The sequence below is a fragment of the Corythoichthys intestinalis genome, chromosome 10, assembly GCF_030265065.1.
Source record: "Corythoichthys intestinalis isolate RoL2023-P3 chromosome 10, ASM3026506v1, whole genome shotgun sequence".
In the NCBI taxonomy this organism is placed as follows: Eukaryota; Metazoa; Chordata; class Actinopteri; order Syngnathiformes; family Syngnathidae; genus Corythoichthys; species Corythoichthys intestinalis.
The window spans coordinates 58,269,299-58,293,077 of NC_080404.1; the positions used below are offsets into that span (position 1 = coordinate 58,269,299).

The 23,779-nt window shown below is 39.1% G+C and overlaps 2 protein-coding genes across 2 annotated transcripts; one reads left to right on the forward strand and one right to left on the reverse strand.

The window, feature by feature from the left end:
• Positions 1–1,770: 1,770 nt before the first annotated feature.
• On the reverse strand, positions 1,771–9,573 carry LOC130923418 (E3 ubiquitin-protein ligase TRIM35-like). The gene is made up of 2 exons (XM_057849113.1): positions 9,440–9,573; positions 1,771–3,634 (listed from the first exon to the last, which is right to left on the reverse strand). Exon 2 carries the CDS (start codon positions 3,570–3,572, stop codon positions 2,490–2,492), a length of 1,083 nt encoding a protein of 360 aa, XP_057705096.1. The 5' UTR covers positions 3,573–3,634; positions 9,440–9,573; the 3' UTR covers positions 1,771–2,489.
• Positions 9,574–12,768: 3,195 nt separating this feature from the next.
• LOC130923419 (androgen-dependent TFPI-regulating protein) lies at positions 12,769–22,579 on the forward strand. The gene is given in 5 exon segments (XM_057849114.1): positions 12,769–13,338; positions 17,433–17,558; positions 17,628–17,729; positions 17,810–17,925; positions 21,826–22,579. Coding segments are annotated over 5 exon segments (816 nt in total). The 5' UTR covers positions 12,769–13,032; the 3' UTR covers positions 21,992–22,579.
• Positions 22,580–23,779: the final 1,200 nt, after the last annotated feature.

Sequence of the window (23,779 nt, forward strand, 5' to 3'; positions counted from 1 at the left end):
GATATTTGAAAGAAAAAGTCTTCGCCAAAGTTTTTGTTTTTCAAAATATCAGAATATTGTATTTTCTATTTTTGAGCAGAATTGTAGCTTTGTATAGGCTAATGTTCCTATTGTTGAAAGCAGAAAATTGTGTAATAAACAACTAGCACATTTATATTTTGCATTTTGTTTTCTTACTGTACCAAAAACGAACCGAACCGTGATCTCAAAACCGAGGTACGTACCGAATCGAGATTTTTGTGTACCGTTACACCAGTGGCGCCACCAGGGGGTGGCCAGGGGTGGCCACAGCCACCCCTATAAATTTGTTGGCCACCCCGCTAGCAAGTACTGTATATCGTATCCCTGTTGGGAAGTACTTTTTACGTTTTGTTCATTCAGTAATAATTATTTTTGTGTCACATTAATCTGTTCTTGCTATTATTTGTACCTCCCAGCACCTGCTTTTCACCAGTAATTATTTTCTTTTGGTAAATGTATACTTTATGCCTAATAAATACATAACACAAAAAAACACAATTGTACAGGGAACTCAGAATGTTGACTGGACAGTTATGGACTATGCACATTAAATCATTAGTAACATCATACACAACACACTAAAGTACGTATATCAGTAGCTGTGTCCTTAAACTTTTTGTTATAATTTTCCCTTGACCTTTTTACTGCAATAATATAATGAAAACCTGAAATGATGGCTTTTAGTTTTGGTGTGCCACCCCAAGATTTTAAGTGGCCACCCCTATGAAAAATTTCTGGAGGCGCCACTGCGTTACACCCCTACTACTATGAGTCGTTTGGGACAGCCCTACCGGAACATATTTCCTCCACACCCTTCTCACCTTTTTACCCCTGTTGTATGAAATTTCAGGTTGGCGGTGAATCCGTAACCGGCACACTTTTGCTCAATAGACAATGTTTATTTATGACAGTTGCAGAATATACGTGTTTTATTGATTACAATCCCACAAGAGCAAGCAAACAGGTATCAAAAACAAACACATCAAATGGTAACCTCACGCTAGATTTGAGTTTGCCAATCTCACAACCCCTGCGTTACTGTTACAGCACAACCAAAATGTCCCTTCAAGTGGCTTACCGTGACAAAATGAGTGGGAAGCGGGGTCAGCACTCCAGTAAAAGTGGCGAAAGGACGAAGCTGGGCGAGCTGCACGTTTATCCACCAGCAGACTTCACTGGTCGCCCGGAAATGCCCGGTTTTTATAGGGACGCGCCCCACGGAGCCGGAGAGGCCACCTCCGTCCCCGAGCGGCGCTACCCCGTCCAATGACTTACATTAAAGCTACTTTTGGTTCAGCCCCCTTGGAAAAGGGCTTTTCACATGGGAACAAATGAGCCGTGCTGTAACAGATGCAAAACAAGTTATCTCGTGTGATTCCCTTTTGACTATAGGAATAAAACAATATTATGGTGCAAAACAAGTTATCTCGTGAGACTATGGGTGCAAAGCAAGTCTGACTATGGGAATAAAACAATATTTTGGCTTCTGACTATGGGACCCAGGCTTATTTGTCTTCCAACAATGGGAACTATTGTGAATGTAGATTCCCTTCTTACTATGGGAAGTGTTGAAATTCGCCCCCCGCCCGGCCCAGACGCACCCGGGAACAGCACCAGCCAAAACAAGTGCCGCTCGGCTGACGCTGCCTGGCGTGCGCCCGCTGGGAAGGCAGAACTTCGCGCGTCCTCTTATTTTAACCCCTTGTACTGACTCCATGTTTCAAAAGCCTGAAGAACACTCACCGAAAACAGGTTGAAAATTTATTCGTCGACAATGGTAAAAACAAGGCAAAAACAGACGACAGAGGGACAATTCTGGATCCAAAACAAGGCTACATGTTTCCGAGCAGAAAAAAATATTATCTCAGTGTCCAGTCTTTTTAAGGTCTTTGCTGATGCGGGTCATGTCGAAGGCGTGTCCGAAGGTGGGTCTGGGCGTTGCTTTTGGGTCTTCCCCTTGGTGGCCGGTTTTAGGCGGCTTAGGTTCGTGCGCGGATTGGGACGCCCGCTATCAACTTTGCTGTCCGGGCTGGTTGTACTTGTTTTAGGACAAAGCGCTTTGTCCTTGGACTTTGCTGGGAGAGCTGATTGCAAGAGTTGGTGCGTCAATCTTGTGATAAGACGGCATTGTGTACCTCTTCTATTTCTTCTCATTAAACTATGGGGTGCTATTTATTTTATATTAGTAGTGTAGTCCTACCGTAAATATGAAAATGATACTATTTCCTGATTGATTATATTATGTGTGTTAGACTAATGCAAACAGTTAGACGGTGCCCACGAGAACCTGTACCATATGTGTGTGTTAGACTATATATGTGTTAGACTAATGCAAACAATTATATAGTGTGTGCGATGACAATATCTTTTCCCCTTCAGAAGGCACAGGGGCAATCATACATAATGTGCTAATGTTAAGGCACGTCATATTCTCCCCCCATCAATCCGTGACCCAATTTTATGCCTGATTACAAAATCCAATGATCCAACCCTTCATTTTCTCTGGCAAACGAAGGTCCATCCGCACAACCCCCAATTCCCAGCCATTGTTGTCTTCCCGGGTCCGAAGCACAACCCAGCAGACTCTCCCCCTGGAACCTCTCTGAATTCTTTGGACGCTCCTGCTGTAATTCTTTCAAACTCAGACTGGTCAGATCTTTGGACAGACAGATTCTTGGATTGGCTGTGTTGGGGTCCAGAATGACTGGACTGTAGGCGAGCGTCTCCTTCATCCGCTCCCACACCTTGAACTTGAGGTTGCCCACGTGTTTGGCTTCGTCCAGCAGAGCTCCTGGTAGCAGCTGCGGCTTCTCAGGCAGCTCCTGGATTCTGCTCATCGCAGTCTTGAAGTTCTTTACGAAAGAAGCATTGCCAGACCTCAGCTGCTTCTCAGTGCTGCTGACGACATCCGAGAGAGCGGCGATTTGTTCGCCGAGAGCCGCTCTCTTCTCCTTCATCGTTTGACTCTTATTCTTTTCTTCCTCCATGACAGCAGCCAACCTGGTCTCCTCCTCGATGTCGAGAAAGAGACGGAGCTCCTTAAAATCCTTCCTAATCTTGCGTTCCACATTCCCCCCCTGGTCTTTGATGTACCTTGCCTGTTCAAATAAGTTGGCTTTACAGTCATTGTAATCTTTGAGTCTTCCCTTGGCCTTTTGCAGGCCTTCCTGGAGTTCCTTACGAAGACCTTTCACAATTTCTTTGAGGGGCCGGAACGTGTGACCAAGGTGGATTTCTGCATTCGTGCAGTTATGGCACACAAGCTCCTGGTGGTCCAAACAGAAGAGTTTGAGTTCCTCTTTGTGCAAGCTGCACATGTCTTCTGACTTGACAATGGAAAGGTCCTCACATATCGCCCTGACTGCAACGTTCGGACGCGGATCCCTCAATCCAAACGCTCTCCCACAGAGTTGACACAATCGTTGGTTTGTGGCAATCAACTGATGCAGACATGGACGGCAGATGTTGTGACCGCACAGCAGCATGAGAGGATCTCTTAAGATTTTCGAACAGCCGGGACAGTGATGATAGTCCTTGAGACGTCCGGCCATTGTTTTAGAGAAGACTGTGTTTGTCTCGGAGCACAAGTTCGGAATGTCGGGCTGCAGATGTTCTGCAAAACGAAAAGCATTCTTAGGAACAATACGTAAGGATTGTTTCATGTCCTACCTTATGGTCCAGAAAGGGGGGGTGGGTGCGCTACTTCGCTGTTTTTCACGTGTCAAAGCGGGTTCTGGTCCCGATTAATGGCGATAAATTAGGGATCGCTGTATACACCGCTGGCCAAAAGTATTGGCACCCCTGCAATTCTGTCAGATAATGCTCAATTTCTCCCAGTAAATGACTGCAATTACAATTGCTTTGGTAGTAATATCTTCATTTATTTTGCTTGCAATGAAAAAACACAACAACAAAAAATGGGGATAAAATTGAATCCTTATCATTTACACAAAACTCCAAAATGGGCCGGACAAGTATTGCCACCCTTTAAAAAATCATGTGATGCTTCTTTAATTTGTGTAATCAACAGCCCCTGTTACTTACCTGTGGCACATAACAAGTGGTTGCAATGACCAAGTCACACTTGCGGCTAGGGAAGTCCCGATCCGGGTTTTTGCACTTCCGATACCGATACCGGCCTATCTGAGCATGTATTAAAGTTATTTAGCCTCCTTACTTAGTTGCCAGGCTCATGATGAAAAGGGTTTTAGTACTCTTGATAACAACTAGCCAGCTGAATTAGGTGAGTTTGAATAACACGCCACGGTTGGTAACAAGAAACTGACCTGTTTAATCAGTGACAAACGCAAAACATTATAAATAGCAAACAGAAATGGCATAGTCGGTCAGTAAAACGTGCAAATAATATTGTAAACTGTCTTAAAAAAGCAAAACACACAACCAACTTCAGTGGAAAATCCCACAAACCCCCCAAGCTATTAGATGCGTTTCATGTTTCGTGCATTAGTTACAAAAATTGTATAAAAGCCTCTCAGGTTTAAATAAACGACTATTTCAGTATCAAGTTAACTTTTTAAAACAGTAAATAAAATACTCAAGTCCCCATTCCGTATCAGCAGCTTTAAACTACATTCAATTCATTTAATTTTGCGAATCAACTGTTAAAGTTGTTAAAATTGCTCCTGTTATTCCATAATTTCCCTTCTGTCTACTTTCGACATGTGAAAGTTTTTAAATTGTTTTGAAGATGGATTCAAGTCAAGATTTTATCCGATTTAGGAGTATTTTAGATCAAAAGTTCATTAGGTTTGCTTGGAAGGTTCACTACAACAGCCTACTAGGGAAGTCTCCTGCTTTAAGATGGCGGCTGTTTACTAACGCACCTAGTTTTCAATACATGTGTTGCTAACGCTGTTGAGTCTGTCATTTTGCATCTAGTTCTATATACATATGATATCTATTATCTACAGTAAAACGATGTTGACGAAGTTTGTAGCGGCTGTCAGCAGCAGTCAGGTATTCTTGTGTTTTTTATCCAGCGGCATGAGTTGTGCTAAAGCCGTGAGTTGAGCATTGGCATTGACCCGGGTCAATGACAAGCATGATGTTTACTCTCTGAACGCAATGCGGTCCGTTTCTCATTGCGTCCTGAAGACCGCGCTGTGTATTAGTTCCGCTTTACTTGACATATTTCAATCATCGGAATTTGGATGTTTGTGAATCGTTCTCGAATCTTCTACGGCCGAATCGCTCAAGGATGTAATGACGTCTGGGCATGTTGTACCGTGGTTCTAAGTGTTGGATGGTGCGTCTTTACTCACGAGAGATAATGGCTTGTCAATTGTCATCCAGGGTTAGGGTTAGGGTTAGGGTTGGGGAAACCGAAGCAAAAACTGGAATGGATTATGTAAAGCGGTGCGCTGGAAAACCCGGAACGGACTTTCAAAAAAAACACACAAAAAAAAACGATCGGAAGTCTGGATCGGAATTTTTCCGTGTCGGCCTATCCGATACCGATGCGTATTTTTTTTGCACATATCGGTGTTCGATCCCATCCAAATATCGGATTGGGACAGCTCTACCTTGTGTGTAGCACGTTGACCATGGAGAAAAGAAAGAAGACCAAAGAACTGTCTGAGGACTTGAGAAGCAAAATTGTGAGGAAGCATGGGCAATCTCAAGGCCACAAGTCCATCTCCAACGATCTGAATGTTCCTGTGTTTACCGTGCGCTGTGTCATCAATAAGTGGAAAGCCTACCGCACTGTGGCTGTCCTCCCTAGATTGTATTGATAAATAATAATACATTTTAAATTTATATAAAGAAATAGTCATTTTTAAAAATTCATATAATTAAAAAAAAAAAAAAATCGAGAAGACATTCATATGAACTAGGGCTGCTGCTATCGATTATTTTAGTAGTCGATTAATCGTTAAACTAGTTAGTTTGAATAATCGAGTAATCGTAAAGGGAACATGAAAAATTAAAAATACCTGAGCTGAGCCTCAAATGTTATTAAAAATAAATGAGGATCTATGTACAACAAAAGAACAATTGGCTAACTTACATGGCAGAAGTCCGCTAGCTTAAATGCTATAAAATGCTGACGTTTTTTTCCCCAATGCTCTTAACAAATGGTTCAGACTCATATTCCCACAAAAAAACGGCTAAATATACATATAAACCAAATTACGAATGCATTAATAAAAACATTAGCCCAAAGAAAAAGTGATCTTACGTTGGTCTTAACAGCGAGCAGTTGGATTCAGTCATGTGAAATGAGGCAGACCAGAGGGCAATGTTTCCACCCTAATCAATAAACTAAATGTAAACACTTTCAAAACAAAACATTATAACGCCACTTTAATTAAACGAATACTCGAGGCAACAGAATTTAATTCGAATATTTTTTTCTAATAGAATACTCGAGTTAATCGATTAATCGTTGTAGCACTAATATAAACTAATACATTTTTAAACGATAGGCTTTTTTTTGTTTTTGTTTTTACCCTGCTTCTTAAAAGAATCGGAATCGAGAACCGTTTGGAACCCGTATCGAAACACGGAACCGGAAACGTTCCATTTTAAACGATGCCCAACCCTAGTCATCAGTCTTCCTGCAGAACAATGAGCCAAAACACACTTCAAAAAGCACTAGAAAATGGTTTGAGAGAAAGCACTGGAGACTTCTAGCAATGAGTCCAGACCTGAATCCCATAGAATATCTGTGGAGAGATCTGAAAATGGCCCCCTTCAAATCTCAGAGACCTGGAGCAGTTGGCCAAAGAACAATGGTCTAAAATTCCAGCAGAGCATTGTAAGAAACTCATTGATGGATACCGGAAGCGGTTGTTCGCAATTATTTTGTCTAAAGGTAGTCCTACCAAGTTTTAGGCTGAGGTTGCCAATAATTTTGTCGAGCCCATTTGTGGAGTTTTGTGTAAAATGTTCACGATTTCATTTTTTTTTTTCATCCTCTTTTGTGTTTTATCATTGCAAACAAAATCAATGAAGATATTACTTTCAAAGCATTTGTAATTGCAATCATTTTCTGGGAGAAATTGAGCATTATCTGACAGAATTGCAGGGGTGCCAATACTTTTGGCCAGCACTGTGTGTGTGTATATATATATATACAGTGGGGCAAATAAGTATTTAGTCAGCCACTAATTTTGCAAGTTCTCCCACTTGAAAATATTAGGGAGGCCTGTCATTGTCAACATGGGTAAACCTCAACCATGAGAGACATAATGTGGGAAAAAAACTGAAAATCACATGGTTTGATTTTTAAAGAATTGATTTGCAAATCATGGTGGAAAATAAGTATTTGTTCAATACCAAAAGTTCATGTCAATACTTCTTTATGTACCCTTTGTTGGCAATAACGGAGGCCAAACGTTTTGTTTAACTCTTCACAAACTTTTCACACACTGTTGCTGGTATTTTGGCCCCTTCCTCCATGCAGATCTCCTCTAGAGCATGATGTTTTGGGGCTGTCGTTGGGCAACACGGACTTTCAACTCCCTCCTCACCTCGTGGCGTCAAAATGATAACAAGAACGGTGAGCAAAAATCCCAGAACCACACGGGGGAACCTAGTGAATGACCTACAGAGAGCTGGGACCACAGTAACAAAGGCTACTATCAGTCGCCGCCAGGGACTCCAATCCTGCACTGCCAGACGTGTCCCCGTGCTGAAGAAAGTACACGTCCAGGCCCGTCTGCGGTTCGCTAGAGCGCATTTGGATGATCCAGAAGAGGACTGGGAGAATGTGTTATGGTCAAATGAAACCAAAGTAAAACTTTTTGGTAGAAAGTTAGAAACATAGGTTCTCGTGTTCGGAGGAGAAAGAATACTGAATTGCATCCGAAGAACACCATACCCACTGTGAAGCATAGGGGTGGAAACATCATGTTTTGGGGCTGTTTTTCTGCAAAGGGACTGATCTGTGTAAAGCACAGGTGTCAAACCGATTCCAGAAAGGGCCTAGTGGGTGCAGGTTTGCTTTCCAACCAATGAAGAGGACACCTTTTCACCAATTACATCTTTTACATGTGTAATCAGTTAAACTTTGTCAGGTGCTGCTTGTTCAGCAGGAAGTTCATTGGTTAAATCTCTGCGCGTTATGGGTTGGAACAAAATTCAGCACCCACTAGGCCCTTTCTGGAATCGGTTTGACACCTGTGGTGTAAAGGAAAGAATGAATGGGGCCATGTATCGAAAGATTTTGAGCGAAAATCTCCTTCCATCAACAAGGCCTTTGAAGATGAGACGTGCCTGGGTCTTTCAGCATGACAATGATGCCAAACACACAGCCAGGGCAACAAAGGAGTGGCTTTGTAAGAAGCATTTCAAGGTCCTGGAGTGGCCTAGCCAGTTTCCAGATCTCAATCCCATAGAAAATCTGTGGAGGGAGTTGAAAGTCCGCGTTGCCCAACGACAGCCGCAAAACATCACTGCTCTAGAGGAGATCTGCATGGAGGAATGGGCCAAAATACCAGCAGCAGTGTGTAAAAAGCTTGTGAAGAGTTACAGAAAACGTTTGGCCTCCGTTATTGCCAACCAAGTATTGAGATGAACTTTTGGTATTGACCAAATACTTATTTTCCACCAGGATTTGCAAATAAATTCTTTAAAAATCAAACAATATGATTTTCTGTTGTTTTTTCCACATTGTGTCTCTCATGGTTGAGGTTTACCCATGTTGACAATTACTGGCCTCTCTAATATTTTCAAGTGGGAGAACTTGCACAATCAGTGGTTGACTAAATACTTATTTGCCCCACTGTATGTTGAATGTATATATCGGTCTTGTGTCTCATCTTTCCATTCCAACAATAATTTACAGAAAAATATGGCATATTTTAGAGATGGTTTGAATTGTGATTAATTGCAATTAATTAATTTTTAAGCTGTGATTAACTCAATTCAAATTTTGAATCGTTTGACAGCCGTAATAATTACGTCGCGCACATACAAATAAAGCTCGACATCATAAAGCGCCTTTGATAGAACACAGCCAGTAGAAAATTCAAAATGGGTGTTTTTTCTCATCAAATTACCTTGAAATATACTTGACAGCCAGCCATTCGTATGAATGGGGTGCTCCTTCGTCGAATTGTAAAAATATAATTGTATAATGGATCCCTTCGTAGGAGTTCGCAACTTTCTCCACAGCTTGTAGCCATTCCAAAGTAAACACTACAATTTTTCTTTAAAGACATAAAAACTGGTTTTTGTCTGCACGTTGTATGTTTGATATGAGGACGTGATTCAAGACTGGTGTGATGTGCTTTAACAAAAATCACAAAAAGACAATCCTCGCATGAAACTCAACACTGTGCCTCTATTCAAAATAAATGCAAAAAAAAAGGAATGAAATGTGATTTTTATACATGACTACACGCCTGGAAATTACATTTTAGCACAAAAGTCTCAGCAGGCAAATGGCACTTACCTCCCTCTCGGTGTCCACACAGAAAAGGAGAGAATTAACAAAGCGCACCAAACTTTAAGGAGTAGGTGTCGCGTTACTAATTGACCTAGGGGAAACAAACAACACACAAAAACAAAAAAATCCAACTTTGCAAGTAGGGGTGTGACAAAATATCGAAATGGTGATGTATCGTGCTACTATGTATCCCAAAAGGTTATCGATATGCTCCTGCCAAGAATCGAGATATCGTTTTAAAAAGGCGTCGATGTTTAAAAAAAAAAAAGGGGGACCAACAAGTTGCTACCAAAATCTTCCACCATCATAGTGTCTCAGGTAACTGAGGCTGCCATTGACGGTGCTCGACGCCCAATCCATTTAGACTGGGAACGTTTGTTCATTCGAAATAGGGCTGCAGCCATCGATTATTTTAGTAGTCGATTAATCGATGAACTATTTAGTTCGAATATTCGAGTAATCGGATATATATATATATATATATATATATATATATATATATATATATTAGGACAGTCAAAATTATCGCGTTAACGCGCGGTAATTAATTTTTTAAATTAATCACGTTAAAATATTTGATGCAATTAACGCACATGTCCCGCTCAGACAGTATTCTGCCTTTTGGCAAGTTTTACAGCCAGGCTTTTTGTGCTGTCTAACAGCGAACTCTTGTGGTCGCTTCGCGACATGGTTTATTGTTGTCTTGCCAATTCAATATGGCTGCAGGACGTCTCGGGCTGACGCCTACGTTGTAATGTTGTGCTTATGTGATCCTTGGACAAGATTTGTCCGTAAGTATGGTTGTTGTAAATAATGCACATATTATGTTAGTAAGCGAAATGTTATATTTTTTGTATGAGACGCTTTTTGTTTAGGTTTTGTGACCCTGTATAGCGTGCTAAGCTAACGTTGTTGCTAATGCAATGCTTGTGTACTTTTTTTTTTTTGTAGTTTTACGACGGTCTAAAGAGGACAATGGTTTGAGGCCGTTTTATTATTAAATCAGATGAAAAAGAAAGAAGTCTGATTATTATGGCGTCGTTCACTAGCTGTCTAGCTTTGGAAAAAGTAGACGCTTCGGAGTGAGGACAGCATAGACAGATTTAAATGACAGTAGAGTGAAATGCCCACTACAGTCCTTATGTACTGTATGTTGAATGTATATATCCATCTTGTGTCTTATCTTTCCATTCCAATAATTTATTTTACAGAATATATATATATATATATATAATTTACAGAAAAATATGGCATATTTTATAAATGGTTTGAATTGCGATTAATTGCGATTAATTACGATTAATTTTTAAGCTGTAATTAACGCGATTAAAAATTTTAATCGTTTGACAGCCCTAATATATATACATGATAATGATCACGTTTATACATGATAGTATAAGGATTATACATAATATCACAATTTTACATGGTAGTATCACATTTTTACATGCTAGTTCTCACATTTTTACTTGATAATCATCCTGTTTTTACATGATACTATCACATTTTAAGGTGATACTCTCACATTTTACGTGATAATGATCATGTTTTTACATGATAGTTCTCACGTTTTCACTTGATAATGATCGCGTTTTTACATACTATCACGTTTTACATAATCACACATTTACATGATGATTATCAAGTTTTACATGATAAAGATCATGTTTTTACATGATCAATATCTAGTTTTTACATAGTATCACGTTATTACATGATTATTATCATGTTATTACCCAGTATAGAGTTTTTACATAATTTGATTTTACTTGATAGTTCTCACATTTTTACTTGATCATTATCACGTTTTTTCATGATACTATCACATTCTTAGGTTATATTATCACTTTTTACATACTATCACGTTTTACATAATCACATATTTACATGATGATGATCAAGTTTTACATGATAAAGATGTTTTTACATGATCAATATCTAGTGTTTACATAGTATCACGTTATTACATGATCATGATCACGTTATTACATTATAGTATAGTTTTTACATAATATGATTTTACTTGATAGTTCTCACATTTTTACTTGATCATTATCACGTGATCATTATCACATTTTTACATGATTCGATCGCATTCCGAGGTTATGTTATCACGTTTTACATGATACTGATCACATTTTTACATTGTGATGATCAAATTTTGCATGATAATGATCACTTTTTTATATAATAATCACCATTTTGCATCGTAGGATCACATTGTTCCATGGTAGTACTCATGTTTTTACTTGATAATTATCACGTTTTTACGTACTATTACATTTTTAGGTGATACTATCACATTTGACATGATAATGATCATGTTTTTACATGATAATTATTTAGGTTTTAAGATAGTGTCACGTTATTACATGATAATGATCACATTTTTACATTATAGTATTGAGTTTTTACATAATATGATTTTACTTGATAGTTCTCACGTTTTTACTTGATCATTATCACGTTTTTACATGATACTATCACATTCTTAGGTTATATTATATTATCACATTTTACATGATAATGATTATGTTTTTACATGATGTTTTTACATGGTGTCACTCCATTACATGATAATGATCATATTTTTACATTATAGCAAGTTTTTACATAATGTGATTTAATATGATAGTTCTCATGTTTTTACTCGATTATGATCACGTTTTTACATACTACCAGTTTTTTTGGTAATACTATCACGATTCACATGATAATGACGTCTTTAGACATCACAATTATACATGGTATCATCACATTTTTACATGGTAGTTCCCACGTTTTGACTTGATAATTATTACGTTTTTACATACTATCAAATTTTTAGGTGATACTATCACGTTTTACGTGATAATGATCAAATTTTGGCATGATAATTATCAAGTTATACATGCTAATCATCATGTTTTCACAGAATATTTATGTAGTTTTTACATACTATCACGTTTTCACATAATATTCATCAGGTTTTAGCAAGATACTATATTATAAGGGAAAAATATGATACTGGGCTTTTTTGGGGTGGCAACATTACACTTCCGTACAATCCAAACAAAAACATGTACTGTATATGACTCCATGATACTGTCATATGCCAAACTTTATTGTGCATTATGGGTGAACAGCTGTCACATTTTTGGGGTATTTGTAAAGATTTCCATCGTAACAGTAAAAAATGCATTTTTCTTAAAAGACCTCAAAGCCTTATCATGTTCGATGATGAAGTTCATGTAGGGGTAAATTGAAAAAAATGTTTTTTTTTTTTTTTTGTATTTTGCAGAAACTGCAATTGTGCCTTTACCTATAAATCCTGTACAATGAACCTAACAAATTGTAGTCATTTTTCAAATACAGTATGTTGAATGGATGTCCGGTTTGGTCCAGAGTAAATGATGAAAATAAACGACCTTAAGTTTGGACTTTTTACCTCAATTTTGCCTCTTAGGAAACGTCATGTTTTTTAAAAGCCACATTAAGACGTTTAGATATTTCACCTTAACCTGTGCTTACATCAGACTTTTCTTGCAAAACCTTTTGAAAGCCAATAAGCTCACGGAGAGTAAAATAGCCACGAAGTCACATGCTCCAGAACGCCGCTTATGAAAGCTCGTGTCCACGACTTCAACAGTAGGCCTCTTGTGTTTGCGTTGAGCAGCACATTTAGCCTAATCTTTCTAGTTTTCACGCTACAGCCTAGAATTTGCGCCCGCTGTGACTCAGCCAAGACTGGAAAACAGTGTTGTTAAAAAAAAATGACTTTAACCTTAAAGGGAGTTTACCACATCACGGCATTTAGTTGGTATGCTTTTGTTGTGATCACTCTGGCTGCTAAAGATGGAGAACAATTGCCACCTGGGATCTTTGTGTATGGAGGACCTTGGAAATACCTCACGTTTTTGAACTTGGTAAGTACAATTTTTTTTAGTAAATATGGTTGTGGCGAAGATATATATAATTTAAAGGTCGACTGATAGATCAGCTAGCCGATATATCGGGCTGATATACATATACAGTAGTATGAAAAAGTATCTGAACCTTTTGGAACTTCTCACATTTCTGCATAAAATCACCAGCAAATGTGATCTGACCTTTGTCAAAATCACACAGATGTAAAAACAGTGTCTGCTTTAACTAAAACAACCCTAACATTTATAGGTTTTCATATTTTAATGAGGATAGCATGCAAACAATGACAGAAGGGGAAAAAATAAGTAAAGGAGACTTAAAGAGCAATTGAAACCAAAACATAACAATTTAAGTCAGGTGTGTGCCCAATCACAAGCTGCCCTGCCCACTACAAAACACACACACCTGGTAAGAATTGTCTTGTTGAGAAGCACTGTCTGATGTGCATCAGTATATCCATCAAAAGAGCTGTCTGAAGACCTGCGATCAAGGATTGTTGATTTGTAAAAATCTAGGAATGGGTACAAAACCATCTCTCAAAATCTGGATGTTGATTAATCAACAGTCAGAGAAGTTGTCTACAAATGGAGAGAGTTTGGCACAGTCGCTTCTCTCCCAAGGAGTGGCCGTCCACCAAACATGATGTCAAGAGTTCAGAGCAGAATACTCAGAGAGGTAAAAAAGAATCCTCGAGTGTCTGCTAAAGACTTATAGAAATCACTGGCACAGTTCAATATCTCAACTTTATGTAAAACGATGGTGTTCATGGGAGGACACCATGGAGGAAGCCACTGCTCTCAAAAAAAAAAAAAAAAAAAAAAAAAAACATTGTTGCTCGTTTAATATTTGCAAAAAGGCACTTGGACACTCCAGAAAAGTTTTGGCAAAATATTTTGTGGACTGATGAAACCAAGGCTGAATTGTCATGTGTGGAGGAAAAATGGAACAGCTCACCGACATCAACACCTCATCTCCACCGTGAAGCATGGTGGAGGGAGCATCATGATTCGGGGCTGTTTTGGTGCCTCAGGGCCTGGACAACTTGAAATCATTAATGGAAGAATGAATTCAAAAGTTTTGCAGGAAAACCTCAGGCCATCTGCCAGACAGTTGAAGCTAAAAAAGGATGGATGCTGCAACAAGACAATGATGTAAATCAACTTCAGAATAGTTTCAGAACTACAAAATACACGTTCTGGAGTGGGCAAGTCAAAGTCCAGACTTGAACTCCATTGAGATGCTGTGGCATGACCTAAAGACAGTGATTCATGCCAGACATCCCAGGGATCTGACTGAATTACAGCAGTTTTGTAGAGAAGAATGGTCCTGATCGATGTGCCAGACTGATCTGCAGCTACAAGAAGCACCTGGTTGAAGTTATTGCTGTCAAAGGGGGGACCACAAAATATTCAATGTGATGGTTCACTTACTTATTTTTCCCCCTTCTGTCATTGTTTGCAGACTATCCTAATTAAAATATGAAAACCTATAAATGTTTGGGGGGTTTTAGTTAAAGCAGGCACTGTTTTTTCATCTGTGTGATTTTGACAAAGATCCGATCACATTTGATGATGAATTTATGCAGCAATGTGAGAAATTCCAAAAGGTTCAGATACGTTTTCATACCACTTTTTATTTATATTTTTTAACTGATATATAGCAAATGTTAAATGCCAACTTGTTGTGTTCACTACTTGGGTGATGATCTTATGATGGTCGACCAATGTATGGACTTTTTTCAAGATCAGCTGATACATTAGTGTAACTAGTGTGTTCGTCTGCATTGTGTACTAGTACTTCAATGACTGCACTTATGATGAGGTATTAATTACTGACAAAAAGACAAAGTTGGCATGAGTAACGATTCAAATTCAATCACAAAGAAAGGTAAAGCATGAATACACGTTTGTAAATGAATTTTTAACAAAAGTTTCTTCATGCACATGGCATCCTCAGACAAAAAAGGGCCCACAAACAAAGTGGACCTAATTTAAAGGAGAATGTGTCGCATTACTAACTGACAGGGGAAAGAAACAATATGCAAATACAAAGGATCACTGCAACAAAATTGGAGAAAATAATTAACCAGGGTTTGTGTAATTATAACAACATAAACATACAATATTTAATTTAAAAAAAAAAAAAAAGTTATATATAGCATTTATAAATTTATAATAGGATACGGTAATTGTTTTGTTCACTGTTTAGGTGATGATCGTCATCTGTTAATTGTACTTTTACACCATCTAGTGGCCAGTGTTACGAAAGGCAGTTTCAGAGCAAAAATTGAACTTCAAATACAAGGTGACCGTGCGATCCAAACTTTTTAACAATCCAATCAAACAAAGAGTGACAGAAGAAAAAATAATTTATTCATAGTAATTGAAATCTAGATGTTATATCATTTCAAGAGATGCTTTTTCAGTTTTGGAACGAGTTGCACTTTTTATTTTATTCTAGCCAAAATATATATGGCGGAAAACAGACAGGAGTGAAAAAGCAGTTTCTGCACTTGCACTCCTCTTTAAAAAAGAAACTGCTGTATTTTAAGCCAAAAAAACTGTTGTGTTTGATAGAACAATATGTCTATATGCTGCCATAGCAGATTCATGGCGTATTAAGCCCCCAAACTATTTTTTAATTTGTCCGTTTTACCCTGGAAACCCCCGTTTACAGACGTTGCGCAACCGCTTTTTTTTTTTTCAACCCAGCCATAAAACGAAGGTAATTCATTATTAGGGCTGTCAAATGATTAAAATTTTTAATCGAGTTAATTACAGCTTTAAAATTTTAATTAAACGTAATTTATCGCAATTCAAGCCATCTATAAAATATGCCATATTTTTCTGTAAATTATTGTTGGAATGGAAAGATAAGACACATGACGGATATATATATTCAACATACGGTACATAAGTACTGTATTTGTTTATTATAACAATAAATCTACAAGATGGCATTAACATTATTAACATTCTCTTAGAGTGATCCATGGATAGAAAGGCTTGTAGTTCTTAAAAGATAAATGTTAGTTCAAGTTATAGAAATTTTATATTAAAACCCCTCTTAATGTTTTCGTTTTCTTAAAATTTGTAAAAAATTTCAGTCAAAAAATAAACTAGTTGCTCGCCATTGATGTTGTCAATAATTACACCATGTTCACTCATGGTACTAACCCATAAAATCAGTTGGACCAAAGCGCCAGCAGAGGGCGCCAAAAAACAAGTAACAAGCGGACAATACAATGTACCGTCATTTTAATCTGTTTGAGCGGGGCATGTGCGTTAATTGCGTCAAATAGTTTAACATGATTAATAAAAAAAAATTAATTACCGCCCGTTAGCGCGATAATTTTGACAGCCCTATTAATTATATCTATTATTCAAAATGTCTGTCATTTTTAGCTTAGAATTATTATTTACCTTTGCTTTGATTTTGCCATGTGGCATTTTTTTGCCATGTGGCAAAATGGATTTTGGCATGTGGCATTTTTTTGGGAGGGGGGTGGGGGTGTGGCAAAATGGATTTTGGTATGTGGCATTTTTTCGGTTGTGATGTAAAGATGACAGCAACTGCACGGTCAAGGTTCTAAGCAGGTTTAATCTTGAGCAATATAAGATATGTTCATCCAAATTTGAATGAAAATTCTTAGATATACACATTGTGCCACTCATGGTTTAGTGGTCTGATGATGATGATGATGATGATGCAAAAAAAGACAAAATCATACATTTTAGCCTGTGTAAAAACTTGCTGTCTAAATGAGAAGGAATTTGAATCGAAATTCATTTAGGTTTTAGCTTGCTAGTGTCGATCTATTGGTTTTGATTTTGAAAAAAAAAAAAAAAAAAAAAATTAATTCCAAAGGGTTCAGTTAATGCATGTGTGAAACTCATGGGGTTCAATATCTTTAGCAAGTTTAAGAACCACTGATCTAGATTAATCGAAAGACTATTTCAATTGCCTTTCATAATCAACATGCGTTTAAAAATAAGAAACAAGTATGTCAGTGTCAATAACCGGCTTACAAAATCGACTTGATTTTTGTTGTTGTAATTTTAGAACAGCCCTTATTGTGCAACCTCTATTTCAGCTACTCCAAATGGTATTCTTTGGACTGGCCGCACTTAACGATCTTCAATACGGAAAAAGCTTGGACAGCACACTGAACAGATGTACAGATCTAATATTCTCTGTCTTTTCCTTCCCGGTGGGCACGGTGAGAAATATTTCAAATACTTTTTGAAGCTTCACAACAACACAAATATGAACGTTTCTTCTTGTTTAGTTTGTCGTCGTGCTTTTTTGGGCTATCTTTGCTTACGACAGAGAGTTAGTCTACCCGGCAACTATTGACGCCTTTCTACCTCCTTGGATAAACCATGCCATGGTCAGGATATATTCAAGACTTTTTATGCTAAACTTGGATTTATTCTGAGTGATAATCCTTCTCATGAATTCTTCTCTTAGCACACATGTGTACTTCCTTTGTTACTGGGAGAATTTCTGGTGCAGCCGCACGCCTACCCGAAGACCAAAGATGCAGTGGCCACACTGGGAGCCGTGGGTGTGGGTTACCTTCTTTGGTAAGTGTCTTATGATATTTCAATTGAAATAACAAAGAATTGAAGCCATTTGTTAACTTCCTGATTAAACGATGATGATCATAGATGTTTAAATAGTTTATCGCTAGCGGACATCAATGGCCGTCAGTGGCAGCCGGTGTCAAGGCAATGAGGCAATCATTTCCTATTGATTTTCAGCAACTTCCTGGTGATTTGGGGGCACTTACAGGTGAAGGGAATAGTGACCTTTCTCGCACACACCATATAACTGTTTGCATTACTCTAACACACTTAAAATAATCAATCAGGGAATAGTACCGTTTCTCATATGTACTGTAGGATTGTTTGTACTACTCTAACACACCTAATATAAAATAAATAGCACACCATAGTTTAATGAAAAGAAGCAGAATAGAGACACAACGCCATCTTATCATATAAGCCCAACGTGTGCGTCACGAGCAAGATTGACGCACCAACTCTTGCAATCAGTTCTCCCGACCACTCCAAGGACAAAGAGCAGGGCACTCTGTCCTAAAACAAGTAGCGTCTCGCCCAGCCAGGATAACAAAATTGATAGCGGGCGCTTGGGACGTCAAGACCAGCGTCGGTCGCCGTGGCAACCACGTCCCAGTCATGCACGAACCTAACCGCCCAAAACCGGCCACAGAGGGATTATCCCAAGATAACACCCAGCCACCCTTTCGGCCCGGCCCACTCCACCGCAGCTTTCAAAAAGACTGGACACTGAGATAACAAACGGTTGGCTGCTCAGAAACATTGCTATGTAGCCGTTGTTTTAACGACCCTGGAGCCAGAATTGTCCCTCCGTCATCTGTTTTTGCCTTGTTTTTTTACCATTGTCGACGAATAAATGGTCAACCTGTTTTCGGTGAGCCTTCTTCAAACTTTTGGAACATGGAGTCAGTACAAAGGGTTAACACAGGAAGGGAACGCGCGAAATATTGGCCCCCACCGGTTGACTCACGGAGGCGGCATCAGCAGAGCGGCACTTCTTTCGGCTGTTCTCCGTTTCTGCAGGTTGGCGGGGGGGTGAATTCCTTCAGTTGATGTGGACGTGATAGGCTCAGACAACGGACGGGATGGACGAGCGGCTGCGGAAGCGTCAGCTGAAGCACCACCAAAAGCCGAAAAGGTAAAAAGACGTTTGGTCATAATTTAAGGCAGGCGACGGTTGACTCAAAGCGACACTGTTGGAATTCTCCTTCCCGGACAAGCCGCACGGAAACGGCAACGGCCCGTGCGGCAACCGGGAAGGCGGAAACTCCGCGCGTTCACCTCTTATTTTAACCCTTTGTTCTGACTCCATGTTCCAAAAGTTTGAAGAAGACTCACCGAAAGCAGGTTGACAATTTATTCGTCGACAATGGTAAAAAAACAATGGAAAAACAGACGACGGAGGGACAAGTCTGGATCCAAAGCAAGGCTACATAGAAAATGTTTCCGAGCAGCAAAATCTGTGTTATCTCAGTGTCCAGTGTTTGTCCGTGGTGGAGTAGGCCGGGCCGAAGCTGTGGCTGCGTGTTGTTTCGGGACCATCCCTCTCTGGGCGGTTAGGTTCGTCCGTGGATGGGACATGGTTCCCACAGCGACCGATGCTGGTCTTTACGTCCCAAGCGCCCGCTATCAACTTTGTTATCCGGGCTGGTTCTACCTGTTTTGGGTCAAAGCGCGCTGCTCTTTGTCCTTGCAGAACTGATTGCAAGAGTTTGGTGCCTCAATCTTGCTCGTGACGCACACATTGGGCTTCTATGATTATGTTGTGTATCTATTCTGCTTTTCATTCAACTATGGCGTGCTATTTATTTTATATTAGGTGTGTTTAGAGTAGTTCAGTCCTACAGTAAATATGAGAAATAATACTATTCGCTGATTAATTATATTACGCGTGTTCGAGTAATGCAAACAGTTAGACGGTGCCTACGAGAAACGGTACCATTTTTCCATCTCCCGCTCAGGAGCCCCGACAAGGTGATTCACTTTATAGTGTTCATGGGCATGCCTAAACTATAGTTAGATGAATGTATTAGACTAATGCAAACAATTATATGGTGTGTACGAGAACGGTACCTGTTCCCTTCAACCCTCCTGTGCATCACCTCCTGTTGATTTTGGGTTACTGAATAGAAAGTATCTCAAGAATATCCCCAAATAAATAGGACGTAACTCAAAATCAATAGGAGGTGACTCAGAAATGCCCCAAAATCAAAAGGAAATGACTTGAAATGCCACAAAATGAAATGATAGGCTGCCATTGATCAGTTTGAAGTGGGAGGGGCCGTCAATGGCATTTCATGTCATTTACTGTCAATATTTGGTCACTTTCTTTTTATTTTGGGGCATTTACAGGTCACTTTCTGTTGATTTTGGGTTCATGAAAAGGATGAATGTCCCCAAATGAATAGAAAGTGACTCAAAATCAACTATCACATCATTTCCTGTTGATTTTCGGTCACTTCCTGTTTATTTTTAGGCATTTACGGGTCACTTCCTGTTGATTTTGGGTTACTGAAAATTAACAACGTCCCCAAAGTCAATAGGAGATGACTCAAAATCTTCAGGAAATCCCCTAAAATGAACTCGTTGGCTGCCCTTGCCATAAATGCCCCAAAATCAGCAGTTTTTGCCTGCCATTGCCAGCTGATGAGGTCATTTTGGGGCTTTTCATATTATTTTCTGTTGATTTTCGGTCACTTATTTTTCCTTTTGGGGCATTTACAAGTCACTTTCTGTTGATTTTGGGTTACTGAAAAGGAAGAATGTCCCCAAATGAATAGAAAGTGACTCAAACTCAACCATCACATCATTTCCTGTTGATTTTCGTTCACTTTCTGTTGATTTTGGGTTATTGAAAATCAAGAACGTCCCCAAATGAATAGGAAACAACTCGAAATCTACAGGAGATAACCTGTAAATGCCCCAAAATCAACAGGAACTGAGCTGAAAATGCCCCAAAACAAAAAGGAAGTGACCGAAAATCAACAGAACATGATATGAAATGCCCCAAAATGACCTCATTGGCTGGCAATGGCAGGTAATGAGTTTATTTTGGGACATTTCGGGGTCATTTCCTGCGGATTTTGGGGCATTTACAGGTTATCTCCTGTAGATTTCGAGTTGTTTATTATTCATATGGGGACGTTCTTCATTTTCGATAACCCAAAATCCACAGGAAGTGGCCGAATATCAACAGGAAATGATGTGATAGTTCATTTGGAGTCACTTTCTATTCATTTGGGGACATTGTTCGTTTTTAGTTACCCTAAATCAAGAGGAAGTGACTTGTAAACGTCCAAAAATCAACAGGAACTGACCTATAAATGCCCCAAAAGGAAAAGGAAGTGACCAAAAATCAACAGAAGATGATATGAAATGCCCCAAAATGACCTCGTCGGGTGGCGATGGCAGCCAACGAGTTGATTTGGGGGCATTTCATAGCATTTTTGGTCACTTCCTGTTCCTTTTGCTGCATTTACAGGTCACTTCCTGTTGGTTTTGGGTTACTGAAAAGGAAGAATGTGCCCAAATGAATAGGAAGTAACTCAAATTCAACAGGAAGTTACCTGTAAATGCCCAAAAAACTAGTGTTCGATATATCCAATCCAGTTCAAATGGATAGATCTGTCAAAGTTATCGGTCAAAGAAATCAATTAAATCAAATCATTTAAAAAGGTTTATTTGTAAAATGATAGATTTCTCATCAAGTATACAACGACATGTTAGGTATTATGCTAGCAAAGCTAGGTTGAGGGCTAACTTTAGCACAAAATGTCCTCTCTGTTAGTGTCCACTCTGTTCCATCCTTATGGTACCTTATTTTTAAAAAAATGACCAAAGACATTTTTTGTTGACACTTGGGATTTCTGATACTGAAAGCTCTTTTTCTTCTACAATCTACAGGATTGTCTGGGTGTACTTCTCCGCGGGGATTTGGGTGTATCCCCTCCTTGGCCATTTCAGTGCTGTCGGACTGCTGTGCTTCTTTTGTTTGAACATGTCTGTGGTGACCTTGCTTTACCTGCTTGGAAACCAACTCAACCGCTGCGTGTGGAAATACCCACACTGATTATTCAATGTCTTTCCTGGCTTTTGTCACAAAGGCAACCGACCACATTCTTTCAAGAATAAAACTTTTTCATCTGCGGATCTGATATCGAGATATTATCTGTATAATTCCGGTGATAGCTGAACGTCGTCACCGTTCAGTCAATATCTTCACCAACAGCACTGCCTTTTTTTGTCTCGTAAGTCTTTAAGTCAATCCATTTCATCCGCCTCGGAGGTCTCGGTAGCCTTTAAGGTGGTGGAGGTAGTTCGGATCTGCATCCACTAGTCCAACTGAAAGGATCCTGGCCAATAGGTGCACATCTCCTTCACTCAAATCCTTCTGTTCACACACAAACACATCCATTTATCAAGCTGTTATTGCAGAATGAGCACTGGAAGCCTTTATTTATTTATTATTTACCAATATACAGTATATATTTTGAACCTGTCCTGTTCAGCTGCTCAGACACGGAGAATAAGGGTCTGATGCTGCCTTCATGCTGTATTGCAATTCTGGTAAATACCACTCGTCTCGTCGAAAACCACGTGTAAACCATATTTTCCACTGGAGAACAGGAATTTTACGACAGTACCCGAGTTTCCGAGATGGGAGGGAGCGCCTTTTACTTTTCAAAATGGCGTCGCATGAATAAGAAGTTTTGAATGGTAAGAAACTAGATGCTTTTACGATTGTTTTTTGTTTTTGTTTTTTTTTTTCAAAATTGCACTTTTTTTTTTTTTTTTTAACGCCAGCATACTAACATAGGGAGCCCCTAAAGGGACATCAACAGAAATAAATTTAAGCAGTCTGGTGCGCACTAGAAACTATTTGGTAAACGTTGGCATTATATATCATTTAAAGTGCCTATGACAGCAAAAAGGAAAATGAAATGGACCGCTTGGATGTGTGTGGAAGCGATCGTTTTATACAGTGCCCTCCACAATTATTGGCACCCCTGAAAAAGATGTGTTTTTTAGCTTCTAATATTTTTTTTAATTCAAATAATATGGGACCCTAATGGAAAAAAAAGAGAAAAATCCAACCTTCGATACAAGTGCATTTATTCAGTGGGGAAAAAAATCCCACATAAAGAAATAATGATTTGACATCAAATAATGTGTGTCCCAATTATTAGCACCCCTGGTGTTAATACTTTGTACAACCCCCTTTTGCCAACAAAACAAGGTCTGGGGACTGAGATGGCCATGGGAGGAGCTTGATTTTGTGTCTGGTGAACCATTTCTGTGTGGATTTGGCCATATGTTTAGGGTCATTGTCTTGCTGAAAGCCCCAGTGACGACCCATCTTCAGCTTTCGGGCAACAGATTTTGATTTAAAATGTCCTGCTATTTTAAAGCATTCATGATGCCATGCACCCTAACAAGGTTCCCAGGGCCTTTGGAAGCGAAACAGCCCCACAAAATCACTGACCCACCCCCATACTTCACAGTGGGTATGAGGTGCTTTCCAGCATGCGCATCTTTCGTGGTACGCCAGACCCACTTAGAGTGTTTGTTGCCGAAAAGCTCAATCTTGGTCTCATCTGACCAGAGCACATGGTCCCAGGCTTCAACTGGGACCGTGTTTTTGTTGGCAAAAGGTGGTTGTACAAAGTATTAACACCAGGGGTGCTAATAATTGTGACACACATTATTTGATGTCAAATCATTTCTTTATGTGGGATTTTTTCCCCACTGAATGACTGCACTTGTATTGAAGATTGGATTTTTCTCTTTTTTTCCATTAAGGTCCCATATTATTTGAAAAAAAAAAATATTAGAAGCTAAAAAACACATCTTTTTCAGG